The sequence below is a fragment of the Piliocolobus tephrosceles genome, chromosome 21, assembly GCF_002776525.5.
Source record: "Piliocolobus tephrosceles isolate RC106 chromosome 21, ASM277652v3, whole genome shotgun sequence".
In the NCBI taxonomy this organism is placed as follows: Eukaryota; Metazoa; Chordata; class Mammalia; order Primates; family Cercopithecidae; genus Piliocolobus; species Piliocolobus tephrosceles.
In genome coordinates, this window is record NC_045454.1 from 11,667,706 (window position 1) to 11,682,758 (window position 15,053).

A 15,053-nucleotide genomic window follows, 5' to 3' on the forward strand; every position below is an offset into this window, starting at 1 on the left:
AAAAAAAAAAAAAAAACATTAGCTGGGTGTGGTGGCGCATGCCTGAAATCCCAGCTACTTGGGAGACCGAGGCAGGAGAATCGCTTGAACCTGGGTGGTGGAGGTTGCAGTGAGCAGAGAATGTGCCACTGTACTCCAGCTTGGACAACAGAGTGAGACTCCAAGAGAAAAAAAAGAAAAGAAAGAGAGAGAACGGAAGGAAGGAAGGAAGGAAGGAAGGAAGGAAGGAAAGAAAGAAAGAAGGAAGGAAGGAAAAAAAAAAGCCACTCAGCCACCAGTGCACCCACACTCCCAGAGGAGATCCAAAAGATGAGTCAACACAGAGTTCTGGTGCCTACCAAGGTGAGGTCTTTATAGTGGTATAGAGATTGGTGAGTTTCAGAGCCAGTGTGTCTGGTCTAGTTCCTCCCCTTTCCCTAGCCCAGCACAATTCCCTCCATTGAGGGTCCACATCACCTCCAGAGGGAGGAGGTAGGGGTCACACACCCCCATAGCACCAATCTGGATAGGCCACCCCCTGACGAAACAGAGCAAGCAGTGCCTTCCACAAAGGGGGTAAATGGGGCTAAGAAGGGGGAGGCCTTTTCCTGTGGGAGACCAAGAGTAGCACCATTTGTAGAAAGAAAGCTGGGGGGTAAGGGAGGCACACAGATGGTGGCAGAGAGCTGAGGGGTCCTGGCCTCTCTCCCCACCCGGTGATATGCAGACAGTGCCGTGCCTGTGCATGTGCCTGTGCGTCTGGAGAAGTCTTCGGACTGCAAACCACCCAAGGGGTGAGGGAGCCCCAGGTGCCCCAAACATGGGGTAAAGTCAAGGTAAGTGCATGTGTGGAGGGCTGGGGTGGGAAGTGGAGGGGGTTCTGGGGCCCAGAGATTGTAGGCAATGAGAATGGAGAGGCATGAAGTCCAGGAGCAGCACAGCCTAGAGGGGAGGGGTCTAGAATGGGAAGACTTAAGACTGAAGGAAGGAATTGGGGTAAGTTCAGTGGGGTGGGAAGCCCAGAATAGATTTAGGAGGGTGGGGTCTGGAATTAGAGAGTTAAGGTTATAAGATTCAGAACCAGAGGAATCTTTAGGGAAAAGTCTAGATTCCATAATCAGAAGCATTTGGAGGCTGAATTATAGAACCAGAAGAATTTGGATCTGATATCAAAGACAGCTGGAAGCTGTGAGGCTTAGAAGCAGAGGAATTTATAGAATGAGGCATAGAATCAGAAAAAACCTGGCTGGGCTCAGTGGCTTATGCCTGCAGTCCCAGCACTTTGGTGAGGCCAAGGAGGGAGAATTGCTTGAGCTCAGGAGTTCACGACCAGCCTGGGCAACATGGCGAAACCCCGTCTGTATTTTTTTTTTTTTTTAATAAAAGGAAAAACAAAAGCCTAAAATCTTGAGTTCTAGAACCAGAGAGATTTGGGAACCATAAGATCTAGAATCAGAAGGAGTTGAGGGTGGTAAGATGTAAAACCAGAGAACTGTATAAGGCAAAGTCTAAAATCAGAAGATATTTGAAGGCTGAATTCTAGACCCAGGGTAATTTGGAGTCAGATCTTGAGTGAGGAGGAGCTGGAAATGAAGTCTAGAGCCAAAGGAACTTACGGAATGAGGTCTAGAATCAGAAGGCACTTGTAAGTCAGTTCTAGAACCAGAAAAACAGCAGATCACCAGATCTTGAATCAGAGGACCCTGGAGGTAGCACTGTCTAGAAGTTGCGTAGTCTGGAATTAGTGAGTGGTGCAGGTCATGAGGTTCAGAATCTAAGAGAACTAGAGCATCGTCCGGTTCTAGAAGAACTGGTTATTATAAGATAAGGACAGGGCTGGGCATGGTGGCTCATGCCTGTAATCCCAGCACTTTGGGAGGCTGAGGTGGGCGGATCACTTGAGGTCAGGAGTTCAAGACCAGCCCGGCCAACTTGGCGAAACCCCGTCTTTACTAAAAAATTAAAAAAAAAATTAGCTGGACATGGTGGTGGGCTCCTGTAATTCCAGCAACTTGGGAGGCTAAGGCAGGAGAATCGCTTGAACCCAGGAGGCGAGGCTGCAGTGAGCCTAGATGGCACCACTGCACTCCAGCCTGGGCAACAGACAGACACTCCATCTCAAAAAAGAAAAAAAAAAAAAAGAAAAAAAAGATAAACACATCAAACTCTCTGTACTTGTTTTTGATGAGGGAAAATGAGTCTTGCGTATAGAGAACTGCAGAAGAATAAGCTGAACCTCATAAGGTCTAAAACAAAAGTGATTTAGAAATTAAGAAGTCCGGCCAGGCGTGGTGGCTCACTCCTGTAATTTCAGCACTTTGGGAGGCTGAGGCGGGTGGATCAGTTGAGGTCGGGAGTTCAAGACCAGCCTGGCCAACATGGCGAAACACTGTCTCTACTAAAAATATAAAATTTAGCCAGGCATGGTGGCACACGCCTGTAATCCTAGCTATTTGGGAGGCTGAGGCCCAAGAATCACTTGAACTCAGGAGGTGGAGGCTGGAATGAACCGAGATTGCACCACTGCACTCCAGCCTGGATGACAGAGTGGGACTCTTGTCTCAAAAAAAAAAAAAAAAGAGAGAGATTGACCGGGCGCAGTGGCTCACGCCTGTAGTCCTAGCACTTTGGGAGGCCAAGGCAGGCAGATCACAAGGTCAGGAGATCGAGTCCATCCTGGCTAACATGGTGAAACCCAGTGTCTACTAAAAATACAAAAAATTAGCCGGGCGTGGTGGCGGGCGCCTGTAATCCCAGCTACTCAGGAGGCTGAGGCAGGAGAATGGCGTGAACCCGGGAGGCGGAGCCTGCAGTGAGCCGAGATCCTGCCACTGCACTCCAGCCTGGACGACAAAAAAAAAAAAAAGAGAGAAGATATTAAGAGGTCTGGATTTGGAACCAAATGTATTACCAATCAAGAGGAGTGGAACCAACAGGAAGCTTGGCGTTGGGGGGTTCAGAACCAGAGGAAATCACTGAATATAAGAGCTGGAACCAGAGGGAGTTGAAGGGTGTGAGATCTAGAACAAGAGAGATTAATTTATAGAAAGAGGTCTAGAACCAGAGGAAGTTAGTGAATTCTAGAACCAAAAGAATCTGGTAGTCATAGACTGTAGAGCCAGAGGGAGTTAGAGGTTGCGAGGCCCAGAACCAGACAATTTTTGGGGACCGTGAGGTTTGAAAACAGGCAGAATGAGAGGTTGGTGAGGTCCAGAACTAGAAAGAGCTGAAGATGGTGAAATCTGAAGCAGAGGGATTTTAGAGAATGTGAGTCCTAGCTGGGCACAGTGGCTCACGCCTGTAGTCTCAGCAATTTGGAAGGCTGAGGCAGGTGGAGCACTTGAGGTCAGGAGTTCCAGACCAGCCTGGACAACATGGTGAAACCCCGTCTCTACTAAAAATACAAAAATTAGCTGGGCATGGTGGCGCATGCCTGTAGTCCCAGCTATTTGGGAAGCTGAGGCAGGGGAACCACTTGAATCCAGGATGTGGAGGCTGCAGTAAGCCGAAGTTGCACCATTGAACTCCAGCCTGGGTGACAGAGCAAAACTCTGTCTCAAAAAAAAAAAAAAAGAGGAAGAAAGAGAGGAAGAGGAGGAGGAAGGAGGAGGAGGAGCAGATCTAAAGCCGACCACATTGGAGGTAGTGTGGTCTAGAACCAGTGCAGGTCAGAGGTTATACAGTCTGGAACTGGAGCAGGTTGGAGGTTGCATAGTTTGGAAGCAGAGGAAGTAGAAGGCTGCCCCTGAAGTAGGAGGACCATGAATGAAGTCAGTGTCCGGGCAAAGCTGGGCGCAGCAGGAAGCCCAGAGTGGAAGGGGCAGGCAGAGCTGGCGGGCAGGGCTTGGGGGGCTTTGGCCTCAGTTGGAAGTCGCTGGGAGTGAGGTCTGGCCCAGAGCCTCCCCCCACTGACACCTGAGGAGGGGTGAAGATCAGAGTCCCACATTCTTACAGACCCCAGGCAATTCATCATGATTAAAAACCATATCACGAAATTGACAAAAATAAAAATAATAATATAAGAAGGATAGAAGGAAACGTGATCACATTGACCTGTGGATCATTGTTCTCCCCAGAACCTGGAAACACAGATAGGACCCCCCCCCGCCAACCCTCCCCACCCCTAATTCCCCAAAATAAAGCCAAGAGAGGCAGAGAGGGATCATGAGGTAACCAAGTATTGAGAACCCCAAGAGAAATCCTGAGAGGAGGAGGAGGGAGCCAGGGACCCCCTCCCAGAGGTCACTGAGCTGAGACCACCCCAAAGAGCCCCCAGATTGGGAGCAGGCAGAGGGGTGAGAGCTGAGGTAGGCCCGAGGTGGGCAGGGGGCACATAGAGAGGAGAGGGGCCCCTCTCCTGGTATCCCCATCCTGTGCGTTGGCTGCCGGCTTGGAGTGTGGTTGAGGTCCTTTCTGGGGGAGGATAAGGCAGATGGGGAGAGGAGGCGGCTCAGTCGGCTTGGGCCGAGCCTGCCGTTGGCTGGAAGTGGTCCCTGGGCTGGGTAGTGTCTTCGTCTGAGTACGGAGAGAGCAGTGAGGGGCCCAGGCCTGCAAAGATCAAAGATAAATCAGAGGACAACCATAACCCCAATGTTTGAAATAATGTGTAAAATCTTAAGGAAACTGAACACTTAAACAAAGGATTTTTAGTAAAGTAATTTTTTTTTTTTTGAGATGGAGTCTCGCTCTATCCCCCGGGCGGGAGTGCAGTGGCCGGATCTCAGCTCACTGCAAGCTCCGCCTCCTGGGTTTAGGCCATTCTCCTGCCTCAGCCTCCCCAGTAGCTGGGACTACAGGCGCCTGCCACCTCACCTGGCTAGTTTTTTTGTATTTTTTAGTAGAGACGGGGTTTCACCGTGTTAGCCAGGATGGTCTCGATCTCATGACCTCGTGATCCGCCCGTCTTGGCCTCCCAAAGTGCTGGGATTACAGGCTTGAGCCACCGCGCCCGGACAGTAAAGTAATTTTACTTTTGCGCAGAGGGGTGCCTCTTTGGCTAGCTACCATGAGAGCACGCTTGAACAAAGGGGCACGAGAGCCTTTATTTTTGACGCAAGTCTTGCTTTTGTACTTTTTTTTTTTTGGCTGGGGTCGGGTTATACAATTTAAACTAATTTCGGTTGGCTAAACATTTGATTTGTTTAGATAAGATGGGCACGTTAAAGAAAGCGGAGAGGAAAGGGGAAGTGGTGTCTGTAATGAATTAGAAAGTTAGTCCTTTTTTTAAATAAGGAAAGGAACGTGAGCTGGTATAGATAACGCCTGGTATTGTGGCGTGTCTGGGCATTCAAAAAAGGCGAAAAGGAAAAAAGGAGAAAAAGGGAAAAAGGCAGTGGGGAGAGGTACTATGAATGAAAGAATAAAAGATTGATTGGGTTATTTGAAGAGAAACCTCATCAGATCCCACACCAACCCGTCTCCCCTTCCTGGGACTTAAAAGCCTGGGTGGCGAGGGAGGCCTGCCTGGATTCAAACGGCAGTGACATCTTGGGCACGTTCCGCTCTTTGAACCTCTCTGGGGTGTTCAGGACTGCAGTGAAGAACCCGAGTCCAGAGCCAGACGCTGCCCTAGTTTGAATCCAGGCGTTGATATTTACTTGCTGTGTGACCTGGGGCAGGTGACTTCACCTCTCTGTGCCTCAGTTCCCTCATCTGTAAGATAGGCTAATAACAGCACCTCCCTCTTGGGCTGTTGTAAGGAATAAATGAGTAAATCTATGGAAGGTGCTTTGAACGTACTGGTGAAAAATCAGTTAAGTCAGCTATTGTTACTTGGGAAACCAGGATACTCACACGTACTTCATTTATGAGAGTTTATTCATTCAAAACATATTTACTGTTGGGCGCGGTGGTTCATGCCAATAATCCCAGCACTTTGGGAGGTCAAGGCGGGTGGATTATTTGAACTCAGGAGTTCAAGACCAGCCTGGGCAACATGGCGAAACCTCGTCTCTACAAAACATACAAATGTCAGCCAGGCATGATAGCACATGGCTGTGGTCCCAGTTACTTGTGGGGGCTGAAGTACAAGGATTGCTTAAGCCCAAGAGGTCGAGACTGCAATGAGCCGTGTTTGTGCCACTGCACTCCAGCCTGGGCGCCACAGTGAGAACCTGTCTCAAAAACAACAACAAAAAACCCCGACACATTTACTGAGCACTTACTTTGTGTCAGGTACTGTGCCAGGTGCTAGAGAGACAGCAGTGACCAGGATGGATGAATCTCCCTGCTCTTGTAGGACCGACATTCCAGTGAGAAGCACCAATTGGATCAGGTACATACAAGATTTAGCACAAAGCTAGACACAGCACGAGTGCCTGAATCTTAGCTCCTCATTCACAGATACGTGCTGTGAACTTCCTCAACCACCGCCCACCCATGTGCACAAAGAAGAGTACAGCAGGGACCCAGACACCCCTGGCCCCCACCCTTGAAGGCCTCATACCCAAAGGAGAAGACAGACAGTCATCAAATAATGACCCAAAGGCCTGTGTAATTATGGATTGTTATAAACCATTAGCATATGAAGTCAGGGAGGGCTTTGTGTAAGGAGTAATATTTGATTTGAGATCTAAAGGATGTGGTAACATGGCAAAGAACAGAGAGAAAAGTATTCCAGGCAGAAGAATCAGGATATGCAAAGGCCCTGAGGCAGCCTCCTCCAGCAAGGTGACTTTAAAGCCATCACAATGCCCCACAGAGTCTCCATACAGTCAGCCTTCACCTTTCTCTCCTCTCTGCTTCAGCTACAATGGCCTTGCTTTTCCCCAAATAAGACAGAGACGGCCAGGCACAGTCTCAGCACTTTGGGAGGCTGAGGCAGGAGGATCACTTGAACCCAGGAGTTTGAGACCAGCCTGAACAACACAACAAGACCTCTTTCTCTTTTTTTTTTTTGTTGAGACAGAGTCTCGCTCTGTCGCCCAGGCTGGGGTGCAGTGGCCGGATCTCAGCTCACTGCAAGCTCCGCCTCCCGGGTTTATGTCATTCTCCTGCCTCAGCCTCCCAAATAGCTGGGACTACAGGCGCCCGCCACCTCGCCCAGCTAGTTTTTTGTATTTTTTTAGTAGAGACGGGGTTTCACTGTGTTAGCCAGGATGGTCTCGATCTCCTGACCTCGTGATCCACCCGTCTCAGCCTCCCAAAGTGCTGGGTACAGGCTTGAGCCACCGCACCTGGCCGACCTCTTTTTCTACAAAAATTTAAAAATTAGCTAGACATGATGAAGTGCACTTGTAGTCCCAGCTACTCGGGAGACTGAGATGGGAGGATGGCTGGAGCCCAGGAGTTCAAGGCTGCAGTGAGCTGTGATTGCACCACTGTGCTCCAGCCTGGGCAACAGAGCAAGACCCACCCTGTCCCTCCTACCCCCAAAAAAGACAGATACAATCCCCACCTAAGGGCCTTTGCACTTGCTGTTCTCTCTGCCTGGGACACTCTTCCCCCCGATATTGTCAGGACTCACCCCAGGTCTTTGCTCAACTATCACCTTCTCAATGAAACCACCCTGATCATACTGTTTAAAACTGAAACCCCCCACTGCAAACTCTTTTTCCTTGCATGTATCATTTCCCCCATTACGCTTATTTTCATCTCCCACTCTTTTTTTGTTCATTTGTTTGTATTTTTATTTTTTGAGACAGAGTCTTGCTGTGTTGCCCAGGCTGGAGTGCAGTGGCGTGATCTCGGCTCACTGCAACCTCCGCCTCCTGGGCTCAAATGATTCTCCTGTCTCAGCCTCTCGAGTAGCTGGGATTACAGGCGCCCACCACCGTGCCTGGCTAATTTTTATATTTTTAGTAGAGACAGGGTTTCACCATGTTGGCCAGGCTGGTCTTGAACTCCTCACCTCAGGTGATCTGCCTGCTTCAGCCTCCCGGAGTGCTAGGATTACAGGCATGAGCCACCGTACCTGGCCTGTTTGTTTAAATAGAGACAGGGCCTGGTGCGTGCAGTGGCTCATGCCTGTAATCCCAGCACTTTGGGAAACTGAGATGAGCGGATCACTTGAGCTCAGGAGTTCAAGACCAGCCTGGGCAACGTGGTGAAACTCTGTCTCTACTAAAAATACAAAAGAAAAAAAAAAAGCCAAGTGTGCTGGTGCCCACCTGCTGTCCCAGCTACTCAGGAGGCTGAGGTGGGAGGATCGCTTGAGCCCGGGGGCACACAGGCTGCAGTGAGCAGACAGTGCGCCACTGCACACCAGCCTGGGTGACAGAGCGAGACCTTTCTAAAAAAAAAAAAGAGAGAAAGCCTGTAATCCCAGCACACTGGGAGGCTGAGGCAGGCGGATCACGAGATCAGGAGATCAAGATCATCCTGGCTAATGCGGTGAAACCCCGTCTCTACTAAAAATACAAAAAATTAGCTGGGCAAGGTGGTGGGCGCCTATAGTCCCAGCTACTCGGGGGGCTGAGGCAGAAGAATGGCGTGAACCTGGGAGGCAGAGCCTGCCGCTGCACTCCAGCTTGGGTGACAGAGCGAGACTCTGTGTCAAAAAAAAAAAAGCGAGAGAGAGAAAGAAAATAAAAATGTGAAAAGAAATAAAGAGAGACAGGATCTCGCCCTGTCACCCAGGTTGGAGTACACTGGTGCAGTCACAGCTCACAGTAGCCTCGAACTCCTGGGCTTAAGCAATCCTCCCATTTCAGCCTCCCATAACTAGGACAACAGGTGCGTGCCACCACGCCCACCTGGTTTTTAAAAATTTTTTGCAGAGACAGGGTCTTGCCATATTTCCCAGGCTGGTCTCGAACTCCTGGTCTCAAGTGATCCTCCCCTCCATAGCCTCCCCAAACACTGTGATTACAGGCATAAAACACTCACCCAGCCCTCTTGCACTCTTTTTTATTTGAGACAGGGTCCCGCTGTGTTGCCCAGGCTGGAGTACAGTGGCACCATCACAGCTCACTGCAGCCTTGAACTCCCAGGCTCAAGTGATCCTCCCACCTCAGCCCCCAGAGTAGCTGGAACTACACGCATGCACCACCATGCCCAGCTAATTTAAAAAATTTTTTTAGGCCAGGTGCGGTGACTCACACCTGTTAATTCCAGCACATTGGTAGGTCAAGGCAGGCAGATCACCTGAGGTCAGGAGTTCAAGACAGACCTGGCCAACATGGTGAAATCCTGTCTCTCCTAAAAATACAAAAATTAGCTGGACACGGTGGCATGTACTAGCTACTTGGGAGGCTGAGGCAGGAGAATCGCTTGAACCCAGAAGACAGAGGCTGCAGTGAGCCAAGATTTCACCACTGCACTCCAGCTTGGGCGAAAGGGCAGTGTAGAGACAAGGTCTTGCTATACTGTCCAGGCTGATCTCGAACTCCTAGCCTCGAGTGATCCTCCCACTTTGGCCTCCCAAAGCATTGGAATTACAGAGCCACTGTGCCCAGCCTCCCTCCTGCGCACTTTCTCGTACTCGTTTCTTTGTTATGATCTGTCTCCTGCATTAGAATGTCAGCTCCGCAAGGGTAGAGATTTCTGTGCAATTTGTTCACAGTGAGTCCGCAGCCCCTGGAACCATGCCTGGTGCTTACGGCGTGCTCCATAAATATTTGTTACATGCATGAAGGAAAGAATAAACCGAATGACAGTGACTGTGGCTGAAACAGAGGGTGTGGAGCACAGCGTGGTTTGAGATGTGGCAGAGACTGGACCCTACAGGGATCTGAATCCAAATGAGGAGCTTGATCTTTCTTTGAAGGGCACTAGGGAGCCATAGAAGGGTTTTGAGCAGAGGAGGGCCAGGGTCCGATTCAGGCTCTGAAAAGATCCCTCTGGCTGATACCTGGAGGTTTCAAGTGAAGCTATGCACTAGGAAATAACAGCTTGTCTCATGCTCTGTGGAGGGGCTGTGGGAAGCAGCATCACCACCATAGCCACATGGGAAGACATTTCCTTTAATTTTTGTTGTTGTTGTTGTTGTTGTTCATCTTAAAACATTTTTCGGCTGGGTGCAGTAGCTCATGCCTGCAATCCCAGCACTTTGGGAGGCCAAGGCGGGTGGGTCGCCTGAGGTCAGGAGTTCGAGACCAGCCTGGCCAACATGACGAAACCGCGTCTCTACTAAAAATACAAAAATTAGCTGGGTGTGGTGGCGCACACCTGTGATCCCAGCTACTGGGGAGGCTGAGGCAGGAGAACCGCTTGAACCTGGGAGGTGGAGGTTGCAGTGAGCCGAGATCATGCCACTGCACTCCAGCCTGGGCGACAGAGTGAGACTTCATCTTAAAAATAAATAAATAAATAAATAAATAAATAAATAAATAAAGTGTGATCATAGGCATGCAGGCTCCAGAGACCTAGGCTCGGGTCTATGATCACACTTATTAGGGTCTCTCTTCCTCTCTCCTCCACAGTGCCCATGAGAAGACAGAAGAGACAGGAGCTGCCATTTCCATCAAGGTCATCTCCAAGCACTGACAGTCCCCCAGCACCTTTGGAATGGCTCCATCCCTCTCGCACCTCCCAGGGGAGACGGTGCCCTGGGACTCTGGATACCCAGGTTGCTACTCACCCAGGGGCTCATTCAGGTCCAGGAGGTGGGTGCTGGGGTCCTGCAGCCTCCCTGGGGCTGGTCCTCCTGTCAGAAGGAAACTCTGTGGGAGACAGAGACAAAGCCACCACCATCATCATCATCATCGTTAGTATCCCAGGAACGGCCGGGCGCAGCGGCTGTAATTACAGCACTTTGGGAGGCTGAGGCGGGAGGATTGGGAAGATCACGTAAGTCTGAAAGTTTGAGACCAGCCTGGGCAAGATAGTGAGATATCATCTCTACAAAAATTCAAAAATTAGCTGGGTGTGGTGGCAGGTGCCTGTAGCCCTAGTTACTTAGGAGGCTGAGGTGAGAGGATCCCTTGAGACCAGGAGTTTGAGGTTGCAGTGAGCTATGATCGTGTCACTGCATTCTAGTCTGGGTGACAGAGACCCTATCTCTAAAAAAATAATAAAAATAAAATAAAAATAAGGCCAAGCACAGGGGCTGATGCCAAGGTAGGAGGACCACTTGAGGTCAGGAGTTTGAGATCAGCCTGGGCAACATAACGAGACCCTAGCTCTACAAAAAATTTTAAAAATGAAAGAAGCTGGGCACGGTGGCTCATGCCTGTAATCCCAGCACTTTGGAAGGCTGAGATGGGCGGATCATTCGAGGTCAGGAGTTTGAGACCAGCATGACCAACATGGTGAAACCCCATCTCTACTAAAAATACAAAAATTAGCAGGGTGTGGTGGCGCGTGTCTGTAATTCCAGCTACTTGGGAGGCAGGGGTAGGAGAATTGCTTCAACCTGGGAGGAGGAGGTTGTAGTGAGCCAAGATCGTGCCACTGCACTCCAGTCTGGGTGACAGAGTGGACTCCATCTCAAAAAAGAAAGAAAAGAAAGGAAAGAAAGGAAAGGAAAGGAAAAAGAGAAAGGAAGGAAGGAAAAAAACATATATCCAAAGACAAGATGGCGCAGTGATTAAGGGCTACTGGGCTCCAGTGGCCACCCATCCGTGGTGTGACTTTGGATCAGTTCCTGTTCAGTCATCCTACTTGTGTACCTCCAGAGCCTCATTCCCCCTTATCCTTCTTCCTTCTCCCGAGGACCTGTGCACAGGGACCGTAACAGCGTGCAACTTTGCTCCGTGTGTTCCTGTTGGTTAGCTCACAGGAGATACCAGCAGGTGGGGTATTTATTCTTCCCTGTGAGTTGGCGGTGTCCCTCCATGGAACGTTTCAGCCCTCATTAGCCGGACTCCATTCGCTGCAGGATCTGGTGACCACCCCACCCTGCACCTTCAGGCCAGGGCTGGTGCCCACTTCCCATGCTGTGCCCCAGGGTGCTGCACCAGCCTTGCTGATTTCCCTACACTAGGTTAACACCTTTTTCAACAGTCCTGTTATTAAATTCTCAACACTCCATCTGAGTGTGCTACCTTTCCTGTGCAGACTCTGATACAGTTGTTTAACCTCTTCTGTGTAAGTGTGTATAACAGTAACAAGAATATTTCAATAGTAGTTGTGGGGATTAAATAAGTTAATCATGCAAGGAATTTAGAGCAGTCAGTGTCTGGCACATGGTAGGCACTTAGTAAGTGTAAGCTACTATATATAGAGAGAGAGGGTTTTTTTTTTCTTTCTGAGACAGTTTCACCCTGTCCTCCAGGCAGAAGCGCAATGGTGCGATCTCGGCTTACCTCCCGGGTGAGCAATTCTTGTGCCTTAGCCTCCCAAGTAGCTGGACCTACAGGTGTGCACCACCACACCCGGCTAATGTTTGTATTTTTAATAGAGACAGGGTTTCACCATGTTGGCCAGGCTGGTCTTGAACTCTATACCTCAAGTGATTCTTCCGCCGCATCCTCCCAAAGCGCTGGGATTACAGGCATGAGGCATTGCGTCTGGCCTGTAAACTGTTATGTTATCAACCACATCTCATATTCAAACAACCCTTTACAGAGTGAAGAACCAGGGCACTGCTGGAAGCACTAGGGAGCCATGAAAGGTCCTATAGGGAGGCCTTGCAGAAGTGACATAGTCCAGGCTGGCTTTTTTATTTTTATTTTTTTGAGACAGGGTCTTGCGCTGTCATCCAGGCTGGAGTGCAGTGGCACGATCATGGCTCACTACAGCCTTGACCTCCCAGGCTCAGGTGATCCTTTCACTGCAGCCTCCTGAGTAGTGGGGACTATAGGCACATGTCACCACACCTGGTTAACTTTATTTATTTATTTATTTATTTATTTTTGTAGAGACGGCATCTCACTATGTTGCCCAGGCTGGTCTTGAACTCCTGGGCTCAAGTGATCCTCCTGCCTTGGCTTCCCAAAGTGCTGGAATTACAGGCAGGAACCACTGTACCTGGTCCCAGCTTTTGAAAAGGGTATTGTGGTTGCCATTGTGCAGAATGCATAGTTGAGGAGAGACTGGAGGAGGGACACTGTGGGAGGCTGCTTTTGTTTGTTTGTTTGTTTGTTTAGATGGAGTTTTGCTCTTTGTCACCCAGGCTCGAGTGCAGCAGCAGGCTCACTCCACCTCCTGGGTTCAAGTGGTTCTCCTGTCTCAGCCTCCAGAGTAGCTGGGATTACAGGTGCCTGCCACCATGCCTGGCTAATTCTTGCATTTTTAGTAGAGATGGGGTTTCACCATGTTGGCCAGGCTGGTCTCAAACTCCTGACCTCAGGTGATCAGCCCACCTTGGCCTCCCAAAGTGCTGGGATTACAGGCATGAGCCACTGTGCCCGGCCATTTGGTTTGTTTTTGTACACCATTTATGGTCAGCCCACTGAGTGTCAGCTAAGGGCCTAATTTCCTTTAATTCTCATGGCAGTCCCGTGAGATGTAACTATTCCCACTTTCTGGATGAGGAAACTGAGGCTCCACGTGGTGATGTCACCTGCCCAAGGTCTCACAGTTACTGGGTGGCAGACCTGGGACTTGAACCCAGGTCAGTCTGATTCTAGTGTCTGCACTTTGAACTCTGCACTAGTAATCCAAGGCCAAGACCTGTTCTAGTTTGGGGAGGGGGTCCCATGGGAACAGAGAAGATTCCTGCAGATACCAGCCACATGCCATTTCTCCCCTTACCCTGCTTAGTTTTCCTTCTTTGCACTTACTGCTTTTTTTTTTTTTTTTTTTTTGAGGGAGTTTCGCTTTTGTTGCCTAGGCTGGAGTGCAGTGGCACGATCTCAGCTCACCGCAATCTTCTCCTCCCAGGTTCAAATGATTCTCCTGCCTCAGCCTCCTGAATAGCTGGGATTACAGGCATATGCCACCATGCCCGGCTAATTTTGTATTTTTAGTAGAGATGGGGTATCTCCATGTTGGTCAGGCTGGTCTCAAACTCCTGACCTCAGGTGATCGACCTGCCTCGGCCTCCCAAAGTGCTGGGATTACAGGCGTGAGCAACTGCGCCCAGCTGACTTACTGCCATCTTACATATATTGGCAGAGTTTTGTTTTTTTGTTTTTTTTTACAAGGTCTCACTCTGTAGCTCAGCTGGAGTGCAGTGGCACGATCTCGGTTTACTGCAGAGGTTTTTAATACCCATTAGTGAAACTAGAAGATTAGGCTTCAGTCTCAGCTGGCCCACTGACTTTCTGTATGACCCTCAACCAGCCCCTGCCTCTCTCTGGTTTCCTATCTATAAAACAGGAGGTTTAAGCAGGCTAGGTAATGAGGGCCAGAGAATCCCATTAATCCCCCAACACACCAGGCTGAGGGGAAACAGCAGAAAGTTTTCGGGTTCTGGGCTGGGAGACCTTTTGGGAGGTCTCACTCCCAGCAACTCCACTCCCTCGTCCTCGTCTTCTGAGCTCTGGGCCAGGGTCCTGGAGGAAAACAGGCAAGAATCTCAGGACACAGCAAACCTGGGCAAGTGTGGGTAACAGTGTAAGCAGGTGACGAGCATTCGTTCACTCCTCTGAGTACCTATTTATTCCTTTACTCATACACCCACCAGTCCATCCATCCATTCATCCACCAATCCACCTTCTCATTTATCCAATGATCCATCACCCACCCACCCACCCAAACAACCTCTATCTATTTATCCTTCCATTCATCCACCTATTTATCCACCTAGTTGTCCTCCATCTATCCATCCATCCTCCACCCAGCCATCTACCATCCATCCATCCATCCCTCCACCGTCCATCCACCATCTGTCTGCCAGCCATGCACCATCCATCCATCCATCCATTGATCCATCCATCTATCCATCCATCCATCCATCCATCAATCCATCCATTGATCCATCCATCCATCCATTAATCCATTGATTCATCCATCCATCCATCCGCCATCCATCTGCCATCATCCATCCATCCGTCCATCCATCCATCCATCTGCCGTCCATCCACCATCTGTCTGTCAGTCATCCGCCATCCATCCATCCATCCATCCATTTATCCATCCATTAATCCATTGATTCATCCATCCATCCATCTGCCATCCATCCATTCACCATCCATCCATTCATCCATCCATCCATCCACCCATCCATCCATCTGCCATCCATCCACCATCCATTAATCCATTGATTCATCCATCCATCCATCCCCCATCCATCCATCCATCAGCCATCC

General features: G+C 49.7%; 1 protein-coding gene across 4 annotated transcripts in view; it reads right to left on the reverse strand.

The window, feature by feature from the left end:
• Positions 1 to 4,143: 4,143 nt before the first annotated feature.
• Positions 4,144 to 15,053, reverse strand: part of HIF3A (hypoxia inducible factor 3 subunit alpha) — a 47,472-nt gene continuing 36,562 nt past the window's right edge. For 2 of the 4 annotated variants that reach the window (XM_026457322.1, XM_026457324.1), the window contains 3 exons: positions 14,180 to 14,297; positions 10,499 to 10,580; positions 4,144 to 4,527 (listed from right to left, as the gene is read on the reverse strand). In XM_026457322.1, the coding sequence (XP_026313107.1) occupies positions 4,430 to 4,527; positions 10,499 to 10,580; positions 14,180 to 14,297 (298 nt within the window). In that variant the 3' untranslated portion in view covers positions 4,144 to 4,429. Of the gene's footprint in view, positions 4,528 to 5,778; positions 6,093 to 10,498; positions 10,581 to 14,179; positions 14,298 to 15,053 lie in introns of those variants that run through there. The other 2 variants (XM_026457323.1, XM_026457325.1) reach the window with 2 other exon arrangements.